The sequence below is a fragment of the Cygnus atratus genome, chromosome 17, assembly GCF_013377495.2.
Source record: "Cygnus atratus isolate AKBS03 ecotype Queensland, Australia chromosome 17, CAtr_DNAZoo_HiC_assembly, whole genome shotgun sequence".
Classification (NCBI taxonomy): Eukaryota; Metazoa; Chordata; class Aves; order Anseriformes; family Anatidae; genus Cygnus; species Cygnus atratus.
Window position 1 is genome coordinate 12,607,677 of NC_066378.1, and position 22,333 is coordinate 12,630,009.

Consider the following 22,333-nt stretch of genomic DNA (forward strand, 5'->3'; position numbering starts at 1 on the left):
CTACTGTAGTTGACTGTTGTCTTCCAGAAATAGGAAATGGTTTGAAAAAAATACATGGTTTCTGCTTGGGCCATACTACGAGCTCCTTTAATAAGCCATTAGCCCTAATCCCTGTGCAGATGAAATGGTTTGCTACCAAACTTTCTGCTGAAGGTTTCACAGATCTTTACAAACAGTAATTTCACTTCACAACCCAGGATGTGAAGTAGCAGCAGCATCTACTAGGAACGAGCTCTGGGAGTGGAGAGGTGCCACTCGCCACATGCAACCCAAGAAGGCTGCAGCAGAGCTGGGAACAGAACATGGACCTTTGCCTCCCCTTCCGCACATAAGATCATCAGATGTCACCTACTTGTTTCATCTCCTCACCAAAACATCTGACCGATACTTCTGTCTCTTTTCTCAGTGAACAAAGTTTTTGAGAGCTGCAGAAAAACAGGACGGCCCCAAATGCCTTTAGAAAGGGTAGACGTGAGCGACGCGGCACGAGGGGAGCACAGCACACGGATGGGACTTAGCTGAGTGTCTTGCCCACTGCCCTGTCCACTCTGAGCTGTGATTCAAGGTGAGTGAACGTTTCTTTCCTACAGCCTGGAATTTCACAGTCTTCAAACAACCATTTTGCAGCATAGAACCGTGCACACTGTTGGCACTCACATTAACGATGTGTAAAAAGAACCTGTGAGTCAATTCTAAATAGAAATATTATTTGCTCCTTCTAAAATCACTCCGATTATTAGAGGCATGTTCTTTCAGAAGCAAGTCAACATACCTAACAAGCCCTTTCACAACGTGGGCTATTCACATAGTTATGTTGTTTGCTGTCCCTTCCTTCTTTGGGGATTCTCTTACCTTAGTAAGAGTTTTCTACCTCTGCTCTACATTTTCCTTGTTCCATCTCTTTTCCATACTTGTTTCTCTCCTCATCCTGCTCTCTTGCTGTTTCTAGCCTCTTCCCTTCCTTTCTTTACAGTCATTTCCATTTTCTTTGAAATGTTTTGGCATTTAGTGCCGGCTTTATTCTTCCTTCTCCATCTGCTGCTCTTGTCTTTCTAAATCTCTTCTGGAGGCTTCTCTTGGGAAAAGTAAGAGACACGTTTTTCGTTTATTGCCTCCTCTTTCTGAATTCCATTTCCTTTCTTTTACTTTAAGGACTTTGAATCAGACAATTCTCCTTTCCCTGGAAGCTGGTGCACCAGCTACATCTTCTTACCAGCCCCACAGAAGCCAGTACCGTGCTGTATCCTATCTGCCGCCCGCTTTACGCATCAGTATCTCCAGAAAGGCACTCTTAAATATTTGGCATTTCTCTTATACACTATAAGAGCAACACTACAGAAGCAAAATTACTGCAGGGCGTTACTCCCCTGCCTTGTGTTCAGTGTTTGTGGAATCTTCCAGCCATGGAGACCTGCTCCACCAGCTACAATCCAATTTTAAAGGGAGTTTCCCCCTCCCTTAGGGGTTTCTTCTCTGTCAAATCTTCTATTTCATTATCAGGATTTACAAGGAACAAAGGAGAAATAATGAAGCTTAACCACTTACACCATTGCTTTTATACAAATTTCCCTTACATTGTCTTTCCAACATACTTTAATTTGGGGCCCAAAGATGCAACACTAAGACACGTCCTCGGAGCCTGCTCACTTGGCCTCTGTTTCCAGAGGAGGGAAATAGCTGTGGTACGAAAGGTGATGCACACATTTGTGCATCAAAAGCGAGTCCAACAAACAACAAACTCCTTTTGCAGAACATTCAGCCATATCTGTGTGTACCTTTCAAGTTAAGCATAATGCCAGCTGATTACTGATCGAGCAAAGTAAGTATGAATACTATGGTAAATAAATGTTTTTTATTTGCAAATTTCAAGCTAAACTCTGACTTTCTATAAAGTTTTCCTCTTATTTGTGTGATGTGTAGAATTGTTTGTTATTATAACTTAGCACTAGGAATGATGCCTTTAAAAATGTCTGCTTTCAAAAGGGCTGATGGAAAATAAGCACCAGAAAGTTAAAAAATACAAATATACATACACAAATTTGCAGGCAGCAAGATGGATTTTGCAAAAAGGAATGAGATTAAAATCACAAAAAACAATCTCAGAATCTTTTACAGTTAGTTATGTTGCCAATGCACAGAAATAAAATATAAGAAGTGAGACATCCATCAAGGATTCCAAAATAAAGTGAACAAGAACATGAACAAACACCAAAGCTTATGAAAAAAACTCCAAATATTAAGATCCTTACTTGTACCACAAGCTCAAAAAATTCAGCACGAGTCAATTGTTCCTTAGTTTTGCTTTATAAATTTCACACACCAGTTTTCCTCTGGTCCCAGAGATTTATTTTTTTTTAATTTGATGTTTAAAGTATACTTGGCTGGTGAATGAACAGCAGCTATCAAAGCAGTGGAGTGGAGCATCTGACATCTATTCCTCTCAAGGTTTTTAAACAAATCGTTGTTTTTAAACAACTCAATGTTTTAAACACAATGCATGCTCCTACAGATCTATTACAATGTAAAAGGGAAATACACATTTAGCAAGCTGTGCCTTATCTGAAATGCGCCCAGCTAAAAGCCAGAAATAAGGCAGAAGCAGGATCTCATGCTCCCTTTGCTCCACTTTTCCCTAGCAGCTGCTGAAGTCCATGGTCTCCTACTCCCCATCTGAAACCAGCAAACTCTCATGGCTACAAGTGACTATATAAAGAGCCACAGCAAGTACACCAGCAAAGAGAGAACAGGGAAAATAATTCACTCACAGTTAATTATTTGAAAGTTATTTACAATGATAATAACAACAGATTTTCAGATAGAAGCCTGATTAAAGTTGACTGACCCTTTCAGGATTTCTAGAGAAATTATGTATTACAAAACTAATTCAGTGAAAAAGGACAGTAAAAATAGAAGCGATGAGACATCATCCAAATAAGCAAAGCTGCTTTTACAGCACGCTGAATAACTGGAGTGTGGTAAACATACCACTGTTATAAATAACATTCAGCCTTTTGACATTATTCTTTAGTTAATTATTTCAAACTCTTCATAAGCAATAATGAAGCAAACCTCCCTGATCTTCTGCAAAGAGAAGAGAATTACTCCCATACATAGGAACAAAAATGAAGGTACAGAGACAAAAAAACCTCCAAAGTTAGTGGAAGATGTGTATGAGAAAAATTCTCTGTAGTATGAGACAAAAAACATCCTCTCATCCAGATCAAAGTATTTGCTAAGTGATCAGTCTGTAGGATTTACGCAGCATTTAAATTTACACAAAATGTTGCATCAACATTTTTCAAATTTAACTATGATTAGTAAATGACTAAGACATATCAAAGTTTTATACTGGTAAGTAAGGCGCAAACAAATTCTTTTTTAAATAGAAACCCTACTAATTTCTCCCTACTGAGGCACCTTTTTGTGTTCTGCTTCAACACGCAGTCATAAAACTATTAAAAATAACTTTTGTGTTAAAAGCGCTAGCTGCTGCCAAAGTATCACAGAAACCACTTGTCAGATTACAGCTAGAAAACACCAGGATCTGGCAACGATTAGTAAGTAATTGTGAATTGTGTCTCATTACCTTTGGGGTCTTCTTGGGCCAGCTGACCACAGGGACACCCGAAATGGCAAGATTTTGGTCATCATCAGCATGTTCCTTCAGTATGTTCTGTTGCGAACGAAAAGGTCTTTATTAACCAGAGAAATATTTTTTCCAGCTGACGAGCGCAGAGACGTACAGAACACAACACCTACCCTGATGAAAAAGACTGACGTGATCCCTGCTGACTCGTTACACCTCTGCGAGCTAATTTTGCTTCAGAGCTTCCGATTCACAACAAAACTCACACGTTGTTACAATGCCAAAAGTGCAGTTTCTTGCAGCACAACAGACAGCGAAACCAATCAACGAACCACCTCAAATATTACAGATTTCTTTAAAATCAACGTATCCAAGAGACACCACACGTGCTTTCCACTGGTAATACCAACCACTACCTCTCCATTTTAACTCTACCTCACTAAAACCCAAGCAACCACCACAACCAACATCTTTTCTCCTAAGCGAGTCTTCAAAAGACCCAGGAAGATCCCGGCTCTACCACCATTATTTCTGCAGTTGCGGGGCACCAGACACAGTTTAGAGCAATCCTCGGATGCCTGAATATTTGGGTAAGTCAAGGTACAGCGCATGGTGCCTCGCAACCTCTCGTCTGCGTGTGGCAATTGAGGAGCACCGTCATTTCCACTGGCCCTCCTCCCGCACCAAAGGGCAAGCCAAGTTGTTGTAACCTAATTCATTTCACGTGATCAGATAAGACGTTCAGTTTCCTGAGTATTCACTGAGAAACCATCTGACTTGGGATGGCACAGGATGAAGGGAAAAGATTGGTCTTCCTGCCCCCACCAAATCCTCTGCCTTGAAGCACTGGCCCAGACATCTCACGAGTGCGTTGCGCTGCCTTACGCAGCTTCGGCCGCTGAGAATTGCTCCCATCACCGTACAACCCAAGGCAGAGGTGGGGAAGACTCCTTTTAAGTGTACTCGGTGGTGCAGCTGGGAATCATCCATGCTCTCCATGGCTCCCTACACACTTACTAACCTCGCTACAGAGCTCTTCAGGTGGAGTACAGCAGCTGAAGACAACGACAAACAAAAACCCCAGACAAGGAGGATCCTGCTGAGCTGCTGAAAACTGAGGCCCAAATAAGCACCAACAGGTCAAGGAAGAAAAAATTGCTCCAACTACACAAACAAGGGCAGCAGGTTGGAAACTACCTTGTAAAGAATTTTGGAGATAACCCCAGACAATGAAAGTCAACACCGTTGCTCCCAATTATACTGACTTCTTGAAAAAACCTTAGACAGCAACAGGCACCAGGCCCTCTCAGCACCACTACCGCCGGCACTCTCTAATTTAATAACTAGAAATTTCACACACTATACAAAAAGAGCTTAAAATACAGGCATTTTTAATAGGAAACACATTCGGAATTTGTCTGTAATCGTCTGCCTAAGGCTGGGCATACGACAGCCCCGTGCCAGACCCCAGCAGCCCAAGCACCAGCACCCGACTCTAGGCTTGCGTCCCTGATGTGGAGCACAGGCAGGCAGCAAACACCCAGCCCCAAAAGCTACCAGCTGCTACAGACAAGTTAATTAATGGCAAGTTAACTAACTCCTGACTAAGCAGAGCAAGGCTAAGTGAGCACCTCCATTCCCGCATCCCCTTTGTATTGCGGCAGCAATCACCACGATAACTGTGAGCGCATTCTGGAAGTCAGTTTTCAGTCCTAAAAATGGAGAGGGCTTGGTGTTTTTATAGCAAAGCCCAAATTCTCCAGAGCAAGAAGGCAGCTTGAGAGCCATATAAACAAAGGACAAATTAATCCCTCTTTACTTTGTTACTCTTAAATTTGGAAGTTTGCGAGACAGAAAACCTTAACATTTCCACTCATGACTGTCAGAAACTCCAAGCTCAATAGCAAGCAGAGCATATTCCAGGAACTTGGCAGGGTACCGAGGGTTTCTTCTTATCGTATGTATCACGTGAAAATATTATCCAAGAAGAAATTTAAAACTCTGTCAGTTTATCATATCGGCCAGCTGAAAACAACGGATGTCTCAGCAGCAGAACCATAACCAAGCCACAGCTGCACTGACTGGTGCCAAATGTCAGCACACAACAGGCTGGGGGATGCACACTTCACCTGCTAAAAAAGAAAAACAAAAAAAGAAGATAAAGAAAAGCCACGGGGCTTCAGTTAGACAAACAACACGATGCTCATCCAGCACAAGACTGCCCGATTCACTACACTTGAAGGCTGTGGTGACAACAGCAGGTATGAAGGAAAGAAACTGAGTAAGTATGTAAGAATCCAGCTTAGCCATTAATTTCACAAGCACAGCAAGGAATGACTCCCCTGAAATGCATTCAGTAAAGGGAGTGTTTTTCTGCCATCAGAATGAGAATGGGGTAAGATTTCTTGGCAAGAAAAAGTAAGAACATATTTCAGTAGATATCATCTGTCTTGCACAAGAATCTGCTGCTGCTGCCAAGGAGTTGCGGATATTTGACAAACTCTGTTCTGTAAACTGAGTTTCTTCTGCCCTAATGGACTTCAACAGTCCCTTCGAAAGAAGAGCAGCATTTTTGCTTTGAAGTGGGGAAGGTCTGTGGCATTATTAGGAGGCAGATCTCACAATCCTCTTTCCCAACATCAGCAAAGGAATTACCATCCTCCTAGTAACACAACAGAAACGCCGTGTGCTGAAATCAGAGCCTGCATGCAGACAGCTATCACTGGCAGTGTTTAATGTGGGATGCAGACTGCTCAGCTCTACCTGTCTTGTGATGTGGGGTGCGCACACTACACCAGGGTGTAAGATGGTTGCATCTCCCTTTGCTTCTTCATGCCTAAGTCCACCCCAATTGCTTCTTTAGCAGGCTGACGTACCGTTTGGCAGCTAAACATGAAATGGAGAAGTGGCATGATGAAACTCTTCCAGTCCCAAGGGTCACCATCTAAGAATATTTATTTCTCGGTTATTTTTTTTCTCTTCCTCATCTGTTCACTGTAAGTACTTTAACTGTTCAGTTGCTACTTCATTTTTAAATTGAAAGGCGGGGAGCAGGCATGGTTGCGCTGTTTCATACCTCAACTTCAGGGCACGGATGGATGGAAAACAAGGTGTGACTGCAGGCTGCGTGTGCCTCCAACAGGTAACACCTGCAGCAGGGATGTGGCAGCAATGGCTGGAGCATCTTCTGGCTGCTCACCCTGCCACCAGCTACACTGCCGAGCCTTCTGTTCCTCTGCCACTTGGGACAGCTGAGCACCTCAGGGAGGGGATGTTTTACCTGGGCAACAATTTCCCCTCACATGTGCTGCACGTACACGCTCACACAGAGCCCAGCCACAGACATTTGGACACAGACAATGCTGCATCTCCTCTGACGATTGTTCAGATGCCATCTGCTAGGGAGAGAACGTTGCTGTCAGTAATCGCTGCTTGGAGCCTGTGAGAAGCTCCTTTGGTGGTGAACACAAGGCTCATGGGACACAATTCCCATACAGCAGAGCTGCAGCCGACAATTATTTAATTCCTTGTTTGAGCTGAGGGAAGAACTGACCTGCTCCTCAAGCGAGGCCTGTGCTGTGCTCCACAAATAAGCCTCCCTCGCCTTGCTGCACTCCATCGATCATGCTGATAAATGGGATCTCAATCTGCAGAGGCATTAGCTGGACACTTCTGGATTGCTGGGTCCCCACTAGATAGTCACAGTTAGTTAGGACCTTAGATGACATGTAAGGAATTTACACGGGCTTAGATTAGTTTTCACTCTCCCTTCTCATAAGGAAAATAAATTACTTGACTTCAGAGAGCCTCGCCTACTTGACATTAAATAGCTGCATATAGCTGTAGTTGTATTTACCACCAAGAGCAGTAATCCACTCACCCATCCTTTACTGTACCCTTGCTTCAGACAGCAAAGCATGAATTCTTTACGAGTTACCCTGAGTTGTTCTGTAAAACTTCACATAGCTGAATAAAATGGTTTCCTTTCTCCAGTTTAACCACCCTTGTCCTGTTTTCTGAAAACGTTAATTATCTTACTGAGGCACAAAGACCTGCACGTCATACAGAAAAGTTCCTGAGCATATTTCATTAAGAAATAAAGCTACTACAATAAACATGGGTTTAATTTTCTTCAAAAAGAAACTTGCTTAAGACTTTCCAAGCAGAGTAAAAACTTACCGACTTTCTGTCAGAGCATGTTCTTGCTATACATTTGTTAAAAATAACTCTCAAGCGGGAGCACTAAAAGGGTGCTTTTTATAGGCTGCATTATTAATACATCACGTGCACAAAATTCAGGTTGCCCATGACACAAGCCTCATGAATACAGCTGAATACAGTCCCAGCACACAGGATCTGCAAAGCCAAAGCTCTTTCTACAGGATTTCAGCCTCCATTCAATCACACACATGACGGGTGCTCTGGATATTCATCAGAGGTGAGGTAAAGGTGCCAGGCTTCTGCTCACTCTACTGCTATTGCTATCAGCAAAATCCCCACATTTTCTGTTCAGGTTGGAAAACTGGTAGCCAAGTAAGAGGAAATACGATTTTGTGGTCAAGGAGATAAACACCATCCTGGAAAAATGGACTGTATTTCTTCCTCTGCCATTATGTCTCTATGTGACACATAGCAAACCTTTTAAATCAAGTTTCCGCAGGCAGTCAGGAATTGTGTGTGCCTTCTCTTCTCACGCCTGGCTTGGGAACTGGATGCTAAAGCTCAGAACTTCCATGCTGCAGAAACGTTAAGCAATTACAGTTTCAATACCATTAAAATTATCTTCTGCAAATATCATTCTTAAATAACGCTAACTGTTCTGAAAGTCACATCAGAGGCGTGTAAAAACACCATCCGAAATTATGGTCACTTTTATCTTAATCTCTTTGCACGTTGGTTCCCTACCTGTGAACCAGAGATAACAACAGCTCATCAATTACCACTTGTGAAGCACACGAGTACTGCAGTGATGAGCACCACTGAGAACCCCAGGGAACATTCGTATCACCGTGTTCAGCCGCGGGTCTGAGCAGCGTGCCGTTCCTCGCACACCCTGCACAGCAAGGACAGAACGAAACGCTGAGCAGCCGCATTCTGCACGCCGAGCAACGCAGTAACCCTGCAAGGACCATTATGTTAGAGGTATGCTCAAGGGGCTGAAATCAGTCACTTGGCACCTTTTCCATCGGTAAGCTCTATCCTTTGAAGGTAGAAGCCCTAAACATGCACCGATAGTGCTTGTTTTTGTTTATTAAAGCCAACGAACCTAATAAAACTAACTTCATGCTTCGGTATCGCATGGATTACAAGGAGATAGGATGCTCTGGCTCCACTATTTATCTTCTGGCATAACTGGCACAGTGACAGAGAGCAGTCCCTGCAGGGCCGCAGCACGAGATGGCAATGAGACGCGCCTTGGCGGCGGCTCTCTCAGACACCTTGCTGGCAAACAACGGGAAGGGCCGCGTGGGGAACTCCAGTCCCGACGCGAGAAGCAGCATAACTCAGGCAACCACTGGTCTGCGCACAATTCACCCAAACTGCCCCAAATCTTTCATAGCACCCAGCAAGGAGACAACGGAACTGCAGGGGGAGTTGTGGAGGAAGCAGACGGGGGGGGGGGGGGGGGGGGGGGGGGGGTTCATTATTTACTGTGCTGTACTCACTCTCATTCTCTGAAAACTGAGGGCTGTCGTATACGCGGGCCCACTGTGTACAAAGACGGGTAAGAAAAGAAAGTTCTTTAACAGTTCTTTAGACACCGTTCAAGAAAATGTTTGTCAGTCAACGTCCTTTTGAGAGCCTTGCCCTGACTAATCAGTCCCAGGCTCGCCAAACATACAGAGGTGACTCCAGAGAAAACAATTCTGCAGCATGTATGATGTTTAGATGTGGTCATGGGCTCTTGAACCAGCAGGGAACCATAAAGATCCAGATGTTGGGCTACATCGTGATGGTTACAGTGTGTGCTGGCACGGGGAGGGAAGTTTAGATGCAGGAAATTTTCTGTGCAATTATCAAAGGAGATGGAACATCAAGATCACAACTCTGCCAAGACAAATGAAATAAGCTGGCAGATACCCACTTAATACTGGTTAAAGCACGGTATCACTGAAAGTACATGACTTGGACCTTTTTCTTAAATGTCCACTCAAAGTTCTCCACCTCTATAGCTTGTGAAGCCACTGCTCTGGAGAGGGATAAAGCAGCACTACTCCTAGGCGGTGCTTGAAAGCAGACTCCCATATGGCATCTTGCCGGGTTCTAGTTAGATGTGTCACAGTGCATGGGGGTACGTCATCAAAAGAGCACGCACGATCGCACTCTGAACATCTGTACCATCTATCATGTTGTACCCCTTCCTGGGATTTCAAGAAGGGGCTGTTTATTTTTAGGTGGAACTTGGTCCGTGCTTGAAGCTCGGAAAAGTAACGCTACCATTCTTTCTCCTTCACCCCAAACTCAACTCCTGGTTGTGAAATTTCATTTTGATTTCCGATTAGAACATGACTGACCACAAAGCAAGCCTGTGAATCTTAGTGCCACGACCGTGGGCAGGCACACCACTTTCATACACAAAGCAGCTGATTTTGCAAGAAGAGACTTTCTGAGCTCTTGTGGTTTACCAAACCGAGTGCCGCGTATCACACTTCCAGGCTCCAAGACTGCGGAATAGGCTTCCACTGCACGTTGCGTATGCACAGCCTTCTTCAGCTGGCTTTGAAGCCTTTTCTAAGCAGCTGTTGCACCAGCACTAAAAAAATACAGGCTCCCCTTTTACCGTATAAACGCATTTTTCCCTCAGACTTTGGCTTACACAGCTCACGTACAGAACACACGCAGCTGAAGAATCACACCCTATGCAGCAGCAGCACATAACTAGCAGTCCAAACACAAGATCATGAATTAATACCAATAGTTTCAAATCAGGCCAAATTTCCATGGTATCAAATCTATCCTGTACTAGAGGACAATTTTAGCCTTATTTAACAAGTACAAGCCAAATGACGAGTATGCCGGTCTCAGCTTTATTTAAAAACACATTAATATGCCTATTTTATACAATGTGAAAACAAGATGCAGAAAAGCTAACCAAGGAGTTCAGAGGGATGCTGCAGATCAGAGATTAGAAGCAGCAAGGCTATGCTGGTCTTAGGGACACAGGGACAGATTCCTCCTATGAAGCACCACTTCCAGTACACTACAAATCTGAACAGCAGCTGTGTCACTAGTGGGCATGCACTCCTCACACCGCCTCCAAATTGTACCAGCGGAGAATAATTATCAACCTATAGAGGGCAATGGAGGAAAAGAAAATGAAATAGGTGGGGAAAAAAAAAGGAAAGAAAATGCAACGGAAAACATTAGATAATCTTCTGCATTAAAATCGCATATTTTGTACGTGTCAGTTAGATAGACTCCAGAAAAGAAACTAGAGCAAAAGGAGCAGATTAAGACTATAAATATAAACAGACTTCTTGAGGTATAATATTTACACACGGGCCATAACAAGCGCTAAGCCATGAAAGGATGTAAACTTTTGGCCCCTGAGCACAGCTGCGACAGTCAGAAAGGACCGCATCAATTAAATCAGGCTGCAAACAGCTGCCTCCCCAGTGCAAAGATGGCTTTTGTCAGAGGCATAATTTCCCTCACCACGGCACAGCAGGCTGACACGAGGGGGTCACTCCACACAAGCTGCCACCCCTACACACTGCAGAACTTTGCCTTCTGACCTCCTGCTGTCTCCTGTGCCCTGCCCACGGCATACAGTTTGTGTGGATCAGCAAGATATCACACCCACCTTCATGTCCTCCAGGAGAGCCTGCGGATCCTCGATGCCTTCTGGAACACACTTCTTGTTCTCTGGGAGAGATTCAAGCTTTTCCACCAGGGCTTTTAAACCCTTCAGTTCAAATTCTGTGAGGTGAGTCCATTTGGTTGAAACTTCTGTAGCTGGAGACCCCGTTGGCGTTTTGGGATAATCCGTGGGGGTCGTTGATTTTACACTGTCGTCTGATTCATTAGACAAAGTTCTTTTTAGGTACCTCATTACTGTGGCTTTCTGTTTTCTCCCTGCACCCTCCTTTTCCTCTGAGTGCGTGCTGTTGGGCGAGGAGGAGCCATCCACCAGGGATTTGGAGTTCTTATCCAAGCTGTCATCCTTTTCCTCCTGGATATGGGCATCACAAGATTCTTCATCCATGTCTAACCACGAATCTGATGAGTAGCTATCTATGCTGTGTTTTCTTCTTGCATCTGAAAGGTAGAAAAAGAATGCTGAATCTTTACCCAATATAGTTTAGCACTTAAACACGTGTATGACTGGGGCCAGGAGCTGCCTATTTAGAAGTGGACTGGATAATGCCCTTTGACATTACTCAATAAGTATGCAACAGGAAAGAGCTTTATTCAGCCAATTTTGTTGTTCTTGTTGTTTTTAATGCTGTTTTTGGTTTTTGTTAACATCTGCTCAGTTCAAATGACTGGGAAAAATTAAGGGAAAAATTATGCTTTCTTCAAAACTTCAACCTTCTGCGCCTTCAACTAAGAGTACGCCGAGCTTTTAAGTCACATACAATTAGTTTTCCCACAAATCCAAAAGACCGGATTCAGTAATCTTACAGCTTTAAGATGAAAGTTAGCAAAGAAAGGAGGGAAAATTATGGGGGGAAAAAAGCATGTTAAAATGAAGCACATCATCACTTTTACGCAAGCTCTGCACAGCAAAAAATCAACTTCCCAATACTCTCTTTGCAAGCACCAATTAGTAAAACAAAAACTACAACTTGTTACTGCGCGAATACCCAGCGCTCTTCTGAGACAGAGGATTACCGTTATGCTTATTTCACGTACAAGAAGCTTAAACACGCTGGGAAATGCAAGGACTGACACTCATATGATATTGTTTTACTTAAGGCAGTCCCTCATACATTCTAGGTACTTTTTAGGAAAATTTTTAGGAAAATTTAAATACGAGTTTCCAAGTCCAAAGAACTATTAATCTTAGTTTTATACTAGGTTTCCCCTAAAAATCCCCACTGTTGCCCAACTGCATGCAATCAAGCAGCAAAAGCAACATAGGAAACTAGCAGCCAGGACTCTTTCCTTGTTTATTAGACACAATTTCCCTTACTAAATGAACACCACTGAATGCAGGCTAGCAACAGCAAGAACTTGTGTGGAAAATACAGTTAACATCAGCAACACCCAGTTAAGTCAGTATGGATTTTAATGTTGACTGAAATGGGTAGGAGATCAAGCTGTAGACAAAAACACTCTGCAAGGGAAATGGAAGTCATACAGAAAAATGAGTTAACAATTAACGAAAAGTTTCTTTCACAGCTTCATTTTTTTTTTTTTTCTCCAGCAAGCCAAAATCCTGAGTACTTTCATGCTTTGCTGTGCAGTAGTTTTGGATTAGGACTAGGTGAATCATGCTTAAGGAAGGATTAAATGAACATTAAAGAAAGCTCAGCATCCGGTTGTTTAACAGCGAGGCTCAAAACAAATGCCAAAGCCCAGTTCCAAGCTGGCAAATCGATTCTTATCACAGAGAAACTCCTTGTCTCTTGCATCTTCTCACAAAATACACGTTCCTTGTAAGCTAGGTAACAAAGATTAACAGGCAGTGGAGAGTACCTGTTCTAGGGCAGCTACTCACCCTGCTTAGCTTTACAATTTCACATAGAAGCTCTGTAAGGCCAGGTGCACCTCTGGGCATTAGTGCCTGAGAAATGAGTTGGCCACTTTATCCTTCAGGGCAAGCATGCCGATGGCACAGTGTGCACAAAAACCAAGGACTGCTGTCCAAACTGCTCCTTCAGGCACATCTGAATTTTTCCTCAGAACCAGAATTGCCATAAAATCACTCCTGAAAAGCATATTTAAGCTAAAATGCCTGTGAAAAAACAGCACTCATAAAAAATACCAGCAACCAGCAAGGCTGCTCTCAGCCAAATCCAGCTCTGTGCACAGCAGAGGCGAGCTTCCTCCCTGCATCCCTCCCCTAAAGCTTCCCCTTGAAGCAGCAGAGCACAGCTTGCTTTGCATGTTGAGGAGGGGGCACGCAGCGCCCCAAAGCAGCTCCTCCTCTCTGATCTGTGCTCGTACGCTCCCACCACGCTGCTCTTAGAAAAATAAACAGGATTAGAAAATACCTTAACCAGGACGTTTTAAAAACACTAGGTTATCCAACTTACTTAACACTGCTTTCTCCTTTGTGCACAGTAGCTAGCACGCTTACCCACCTCAAAGGGCTATGTAATCAGCTTATGTCATTTTCCCATTTTACAGCTGAGGAAACAGATGCTTGGGAGAACGAGCTGCTCATTGTCACACACCAAATCTAGGGCAAAGCCGGGAATCAGAGTGAAGACTGCTGGATTCAGGGCTGGAGCCCGTTCTCTAGGCCACACTGCCTTGGTGAAGCATGTAACAATTAATTGACTGAAGCAGAGAAGCCTAGTCTAGGTGGGACAAGATGCCAGCAATGGAAGAGAAGCAGGTGAAAGCGGGTACACGTCCCTGTGCTAGCGGTACTAGTGCAGTGCCACTGACTGAAATTGGGGTAAAACTGTACAAAGAAAATTGTGCTTCTGTCTTCCTATGCTGTGGCTCTGCTGAACATGAACTGCTGGCTGTAAGTGGGGCAAATTGCAAGCGTAGCCAAAGCCGAAGGAAAGAGAAGGAGATCACGTTATGGAGGTGTGAATAATTTACTGCAAGGAATTCTCAGGCGCTAAGAGAAAACAGCCTTCAAGAGCGCGTTCCACTTTTTGTCTCTTGCTCTGATCTAATGAAACAAAAGGCAAAAGAGGAGTGGAGCATCGCAGCATCCTGGGGACTATTCCCACGGGAAGCAAGCACACGTGGGGCTCAGCAATTCAGTTCTGCCAGCTGCTGCCGCCCCCTGCTACTGGCTGCCTGCACAAACCAGACACTGCTGGCCCGGCTACACCTGGGTACAGATAATCAGCAAGTGTAATCACGCACACAAAAAATAATCCAAATCTGACCTGGAGATGAATGAACCATCACCAAACAAGTGCCTGTTCTTTGCCAGCCTGACAGTTACACGATGACTGGCCTAACTTTACCTGTGGGGATGGGGCTTGCTCATAACCTGAAGTGCATCGGCCCATGCTGGAGCACCAGGGATTCCATCAGAGTGAGAGTGGACTGCTTTCAAAGGGCAACCACTGTCTGCTACTGTTGCTAATTTAAAAAAACAATTAAAAAATTCCAAGGGAATCAATAATGGATGGATAACTTCAAAGTGAGGAAGGTTCCGTTTTGTGTTTTCAAGTGTTTTGGTATAATGCAACATGCCATGATATTTATTTATTCATTGTAATGAAAACAGTATCTGACTCAGAATTACGATGCTGTACGCTTATGTCCTACATAAACGAAATCTGCATTTACTTTGTCAAGAAGTGCATCTTAAGCACTATATTACCAGGGCTCCACTGACCTGTAGGTTGTTAGTTTATCAAGTCTCTCCATAGAAAGGAGCTCCTGCTAAGTACAACTGTGGTTTCTCCTGAGCCAATGCCCCAGCCAACACCAGCTTAGGACTCCAGTTTCAGAGCGGTTGGCCAGTCCAAGCTCCCACCCAGCTGAGATAGCCCTAAAAGACCTTCAACACTCCCCATCTCAAGGGAATAAACCATGTTACACAACCAGTCAATGACAGAACTCAGTGAAGAGAAGCAGCAGCACAGGCTTGACCACAGGACAGAAAGCTAGAAAAAACTGTTCTGTTTTTTTCCCTACAGCAATTCACTTCCCTGTGGTTCTGGGCAAATCACTTAGCTTTCCCCACAGTTATTCACTTGTACAAGAAAGATAATTATAAACAGTTTCTTTCATTGCTGAAAAGCAACTTGTTTTTTGGAACTTAAAAGACAGAGAGGATGATAAGGTATGATTACAAAATCCTTCTGAACTCTTTACAGTAGTCCGGTGTCTGATATCTACCTTGCCATTCCCAGTTTCAAACCTTGGCACTGTGGCTTGGGAGCAGCAGTTCCTAGTGGTCTGCTAAAGACAGAAATGACATTTTCATCAGCAGAAAAAAAAAACAACCCTGAGCATACTGGAAATGTGTTGCTGCATGGAGCACCTCATACAGAAATCACTCAATATAGTCCAGTACCTGTCTACCAATAAACAAATCCATTCCATCCTCTGAGAAGGAGGGGAAAAAAAAAGAAGACATGGCTCCTTCACCATGCCAGGGGGCACATTTTCTTCATCTATCAGGCTTAATATACAGTTAGAGCCATCCCGTTAAAATTTTAGCAATGGGAATCTTAAAAGCTGCAGGCTACAGAGAAAGTGTCTTTCTGATAGCCCAGTATTTTCTCCCAATTACTCTTTGTCAGCTCACTCTCCAGATCCGTATCTCGCTGAAGGTCAATTGTGGCTGAAAACATCCAGTACAGACTCATTCATGATAAGAGTAAAAATAATGAAGACATATCCCTCCTGAAGCAGCGCGTGTTCAACTAGGTGGAAACCCAAATAGGATCCCCTTCTGATTTCAGCTGGCAGGGCGAATGGCACAGCTGAGAGGGACAAGGAAAAGAAAAAGGCGGAGAAAGAGAGATTGTGTGCTTTTACAGCAGCCTGTCATTTCTGTCATGTCGTCATTCCCCTGAGTGTTTGCCCTTCTGTGGAAGAGATCAGAGAAAGAACACTCACTACCTAGGAGGCAACTGCCTGAAATCTCCTTCCCGGGCCTGAAGAATGGGAAAAGAAGCCATAGCAGCCTTCCTCCAACTCCTTTAGAAGGGCAGACGTTTTCATTTAAGGAGTGGAACACTCAAGGTTTCAGCCTCACCTATGCTGAGGTTTGTTTGTTTTCTGGAGTTCTGTGAGTCCAGACATTTAGGAAGCAGAAATACAAAGAACAGTAAAAAATGCTACATTAGCATACAACCATCTTGACAGAGGTATCACAGGCATAAATTTTTCCTGAGTAGGAAATATCTTGAAAGAGTCACTCTGAATTTCACAGAATCACAGAATCAATTTGGCAACCTTCATGCCAAGGTAAATAAATACTATGCAATGAAAAGGTAACATGAGGGGTCTAAAGATATCCTTAAAGCACAAGTCATTATGAATTCAGTTTTGTGTTCTCCCAAGGTGTTCTCTATCACCACAGTAGTGTCTGGTTTTTTCCAAAGAGCAGAACTGCTCTTGGAAATTTCTGTTGACTCTATGAAAATCACCACCTTGTGAATCCCAGAGATCACAGGCAGCATCCTGCTCTCTCTCTGGAGGATGTGCTCCTCAACTATCTGTCATCTCTGCGGCTTCTGAGACCCAGTAGGACCACTGTATCGGAAGGTTTGTAAGGAAAGAGAGCAGGTTTGTAAGAAAAGGGAAAAAAACAAGTTCTATAACCCAAAAGAAAAGTTATTAAGTAGACGTTTACAACAAAGTACGTCAAGAAAATTAAAAAAAAAAATAGGGAAAAATAAGCAGTAGAAACACCAATTCTTCAAGAGAAGTTTCTGAAAATCAATGCAAGGACGTGAAGATTTATTTCTCTGAAACCAAGGAGGACAGAAGACAATTCAATCTATTGAGGGGCCTGCAGGGAAGTTAAGTACTTTGTTTCATTACTCTTTAAGCAGAACGATGGGAAATTCTTCGTCAAGGGGTACTCTCTCATGGGAAATCAAGGCATTGCTTGCAGATAGGAAAGTCTCTAAGGAAGAGAAGAGCATTTAACAATTTAAGGACCTTAACAGTTCTGAAGAAAAACTTCAAAACTAAAGCAGTGGGGTTTTGGAGTAGCAACTTCATTTAGATCTCCCATCCCATAGCAGGTGAATGATAGCAAGATACAGACACCGCAGAACAAATGAGTGTAATTCAAGGACTGAAGTTCACGGAGATTTATTTGAGTCAAGAGGATGGACACTGAGACCAGTTAGAAGAAAGACAAGCAAGTATATGAAACAGTATTACTCAAGCAAAACAAAACATCACGGCTTTGTCAAGGTAAATGATGTCCCTTTACTCCTGCAGAGAATTTGATAAATGCCAAAGTGAAAGATCCAGTAGGAGATCTGGGGTGTTGAACTGCAATCTCCAGCTAAATAATTATTTTAAGGTTAACATTTTGCTAAGAAATAAAAAGCGAGTGTCTGACAAAGTATGAATCTGCCACTCCTGGAGAGAAAGGCCCTGGATGTCAATGTCAGAGATTTTATCAGCATGCTAATACCCTGAAGTCAAGAGACAGCCGGCAGGTGGATGAGCCACACGCTGTCAGCAGATACCACTTGAGCACACTGCAGGAACCAATTCATTCAAGACAGCACCAACAGCCCAAGGTCTGCCCATGCAGGCGCTCCAGCACCGAGCTGGCACTAGCAGGCTTGCAGCAGGGCTGCGGGTTAGATCGGCTCGTCGGTCCTACTGATAACAAATGTGTTCTTTTTTGGGTAGGATTCATTTCAGTCGGGTCACTGAGCTGATTCAGCTCACGGGGCAACCGCACGATCTCTAGGGTTCACAAAACAGATTCATCTTATGAGAGCAGCATGTTTCTTATATTAGCTTGGAACGACCATAAAACCACGCTGAATCAACATGTAAACAGTTTAACATTCACCTTCCAGCAGGCCAACAACCGAAGCCACCACAGAGAGACAAGACGACCCAGAAACTGTTGCCAGTGTTGCTTTCACTGATGCCTTTGCCGTTGACACTCTTTGGTCATGCGAAACAATCCTTTTCCCCCTAGACGCTGGACAACTGTAGTTCCCAGTGAGCTTTTGTATGATTTCAGCCTCTCTCAGCTAGTAACCGGACTGAGACACACTTCATGGGGATCACCAACCCATTATCAGTAATTACTGAGCTGGGCTTCAATTCACACTGGTCATTTAGCTGGAAAAGGTCCCATCTCAATATCCTGAACCATCCACTCCCCACATCTAATTTGTTCTGCAATTACACCTCGGTGATCTGGCACCCTCACCCTGCCGACAGGAAGAGCCTCTTCTCATGCCACTGGTTTTGACTACAGGAGGTAGGTTCTGTATTTTCCAAGGAACACAGTTACCAGTTTTGTTGCTGCTTTTTTGAAGAGCAGATCTAAGTGGCTAATTTGTCCTTTGCGCTAGCATGACCCTACGTATCACTTCTTCCATGTGGAATTCGTGCTTTACTAATCCCTTCTCATCAGGGACTTATGGAGCAAAAGACACAAAATGTGTAGCACTCAAGTTTCCAGGGACCCCAAGAAATCTCTCTGGCTGATCTACATGGCCTTTTAGGTCCCTCAAGTCAGTCTTGGTCAGAAACTATGTCTGGAGTGGGACATCTGCCTATACCTTCTTCAACACCTTCTACTGAAGATTATGCTAGAGCAATCATTTCCCTCCTGTCCAGAGCAGTTCCACACGGACCAGGTTCACTCCAACTGGCACCTCAGAGTGGGAGGCACAGAAATACTTTAGGCCTCCTCCAGACTTAATACGTATCAGTGAAGATTTAGCTGGTGCTTGTGTTCCTTTCAGCCATTCTGTGCTTAAAAGCAGGGTGGTAACACGGCCCGTTGTCTCGTTCCAACACAGGGAAGGAAAAAAGGGCAGTTCAGAAAGGCAACAGCTGGAATTGCAACACACTGATGTAAAGCTCACAGCAGCGCCAAGCAATGCCTTCCCGCTGCAGGCACGTCCATCCATCTCCGCTCTGGTCCATTTTCAGCTGTTGTTTTAAAGGTTTCTTGACCTCCCTGCACTTAGGTTATAGATCATGTAGATTTGTGTAGGTGTTTTCTTGGTTTTGGTATTCGCTTGAAGCAGAAGTCAGTCACCAAACAGAGAGAATTAAAGTCAAGATTAAAGAGAACAGAAAGAAGCCAGGTATAGTGACTGTAATGCGTTCTGTGGAGGAGACACACTATAAAAGGACTAAATATCCGTCCTATCAGAGCACATTTGCAATGCACACATTTCTGGCTACTAAGGTACGGTGCCAAACAGAGCAGTAAATCCTCAACTGTTTGGCACATCACCTTAACACAAACAGTACTGAAACCAAGAAATAAATGCATCCAAAATTTGTTTTTCTGGGATCCACTTGCTAAGGAATGCTCAATAAATATCATTCAAAGTGAGTTGGTACTTCATGAAAATGCTTAAGAGCCAAAACCTCCCCACCTCAAAATAAAGAAACAGGTCATGAGAATTTCTACAATTCTCCAATGTAATTTAAAATATCTGCAGAAACCAAAGCAACCAAAGCCTAAGGTGCTAGCATCGGTTCTGAACACGCGCTCGGAGGACTCACTCACCAATTAACATTGATTCTCTCTGGTACTCTTTGCTGAGGTGGCAGCGCTGGGTCACACAGGACACGTATCTCTCCAGAACATACCAGCACATTTCATAGTAGAAAGGATAACGGAATTTGGCGTGCACCTGAAAGCAAGATTGAGACCGTCAGTCCACGGGGAAGGGAGGAGAAGTTTGCAGCACAAGGGCCAGCCATCATTCTCATCGTGGTATCACGAGCACACACAGTATGCAGCAGGGGGAGGGGAGGGCGGGGGGAGCCGCGTGAGACGGATGCCTTCAGCATACAAAGCGAGGAAGCCGCCTGCCTGCCTGCCATGATAGCATCATTTCTTGGTTCACTAATTTGTATCCTCTTGGGGTGGCGGGAGAGGAAAGGGTTTGTGTTCTTGTGAAATCATGAAACTGATGGATGGCCCCCACGGCATTCTTTACCTTCTGTATAAACATAGGGTGGTCACATACAGATGTTAGTCACTAAAATTCAAGTTAAAATAGAAGTGGTTTATTTCATTTCCAAAGCACTATCACATGATTATTTATTTTTTTTAAATCAAAATGGCAGCATTACCTAAAACGACTCAAGCAGGAAATACATCTTTTCCAATCACCACCTTCCCAACAATTTGATTAAACAAATGAACAAACACAAATTCTTGATGATTAGTATACACATTAAAAGCAAAAATCCCTTTTGTGGTTTACACCTTGCATTTTGGTAGCGAGCTAACTTTTGCTACAAACAAAACTGAAAGCAGGATTTTGACAAAAGACTGTCGAGCTGCGCATTTTTTCTTTCATCTCAGACCTGTTCGCACACAAAAAGCTTATTCCCTCATGTTAGGTATTTGTGAGATCATTTCAGATTCAGAAGAAAACGAAGTGGGTTTCCTTGTCTTTCCCGATAGTTTTCTATCCATGGGAGGTCACTGTACCAAGGAACAATCTAGGAAGGTCCCCAAATGCAAGAACATAAAAATATTGGTTGTGATTTGTTAAAAACAGATGCCATGCATCTTGCATGCACTTGTACTTGCACTGTACACTTCTTTTTCTCCTGGTGACACGGAAATTGCATTTTGCAGGCTTGCATTCGTGCATTCCATTGGTATTTAGGAAACGCTTCAAGATATTTTATGGATTTTAACTGTTCCCCTAGCCAAGAGGTGTCCACCCATGTTTAATGAAAAGCTGGACTGCACTAGAAGGACCATTACCTTAACTGATTTAAAACAAAAACCACCACCCCACCACACATCACCCAAAAAGCTGTGAGGTCTAAACAGACCCACTACTGCAACACCTGGAAACTCAGATCCGGCTCTGTGAAGCAGGCGCAGTCTGAACAACTGCCTGGTGACACCAGCATCCACTTGAGCATGCCAAAGGCTCATTACAAGAATGCCCACGCTTGAAAACTGTCCCCAAGGTGGGCAAAGAACTTGCCTCTGCTCCCACAGGGAGCACAAGCACTTTTAGCAGTGAAGCAACATGTAATTAAGGGAGCACACACTGTGTTGTCCCACTAAATGCATCACAATGTAGCACTTCGATATTCCATGGCAATTCCCAGAAGTTAAGATTTCTTAAATCCTCCACAAGCGGAGCTGGCAAATCTGAACTGCGTGGTGCGATGGGTCATGCATCCAGCAATGCTGCAACTTTTCAAACGTTTCCCTGTCGTTTGTTATAAAGAACAGATACCAAAAAAGAAAGAAAAAAAAAAGGAAAAAACCAACCAACCAACCAACCAGCATCCCCCTAAATGTGAGAACATTTAACCCCAGGGCCTTTTTGCAGTAGAGAATTTCTTTCCTTTGGTTTAGTTATTTGTCATAAAGAAGAGCTCGAGTCACGTATCACTATTACGGAACACAGGGGAAATTAGCCATGCTAAAATATATGCTAATAAAGGAACTCAAATTTTTCCAAGAGAGCACTGCAGGAAACAAAATTTGCAAAGAATTGACTTACAAACAGGAAGCCGCCTTCCACCCCTCAGCCTTCAAAAGGTTTTCAGCCACATGCCTGGGAATATTAAAGACATCATTGCTCAACATTTGTTGACAGATCCTGAGCTTCACCAAATTTAGTTGTTACCAATGTTAATTCAATGTGAAAGACAAGGCAGTAATGCATGCAGTGCTCCCATTATGTATATCAATCTTTAATATTCAATTTGAGTTCCTAATTGCCTCACTATCAATGTTCCAACCCACAGCAAATCCCTCCATGCCTCTGTAATTTACTATTTGCCTGAGAAGGCTCTGCCTTTGCAAGCCTTCTGAAGTAAGAGCGACCACATGCAGCACGAGGCACTGTGCAGAGATCTGCCGTGGCCTTTGCCATTAGAGTGCTCTTAAAGCTCTAAGGGTGCTTTAAAACCTTGTAAAATTTGCCTTGTGAAGAAGCACAGAGAACA

General features: G+C 43.6%; 1 protein-coding gene across 3 annotated transcripts in view; it reads right to left on the reverse strand.

Annotated features, from left to right (window-relative positions):
* Window positions 1-22,333, reverse strand: part of KDM2B (lysine demethylase 2B) — a 110,287-nt gene that overhangs the window by 33,580 nt on the left and 54,374 nt on the right. For 2 of the 3 annotated variants that reach the window (XM_035564888.2, XM_035564887.2), the window contains 3 exons: window positions 19,911-20,037; window positions 11,391-11,845; window positions 3,587-3,673 (listed from right to left, as the gene is read on the reverse strand). In XM_035564888.2, the coding sequence (XP_035420781.1) occupies window positions 3,587-3,673; window positions 11,391-11,845; window positions 19,911-20,037 (669 nt within the window). The remainder of the gene's footprint in view (window positions 1-3,586; window positions 3,674-11,390; window positions 11,846-19,910; window positions 20,038-22,333) is intronic. The other variant, XM_035564886.2, reaches the window with a different exon arrangement.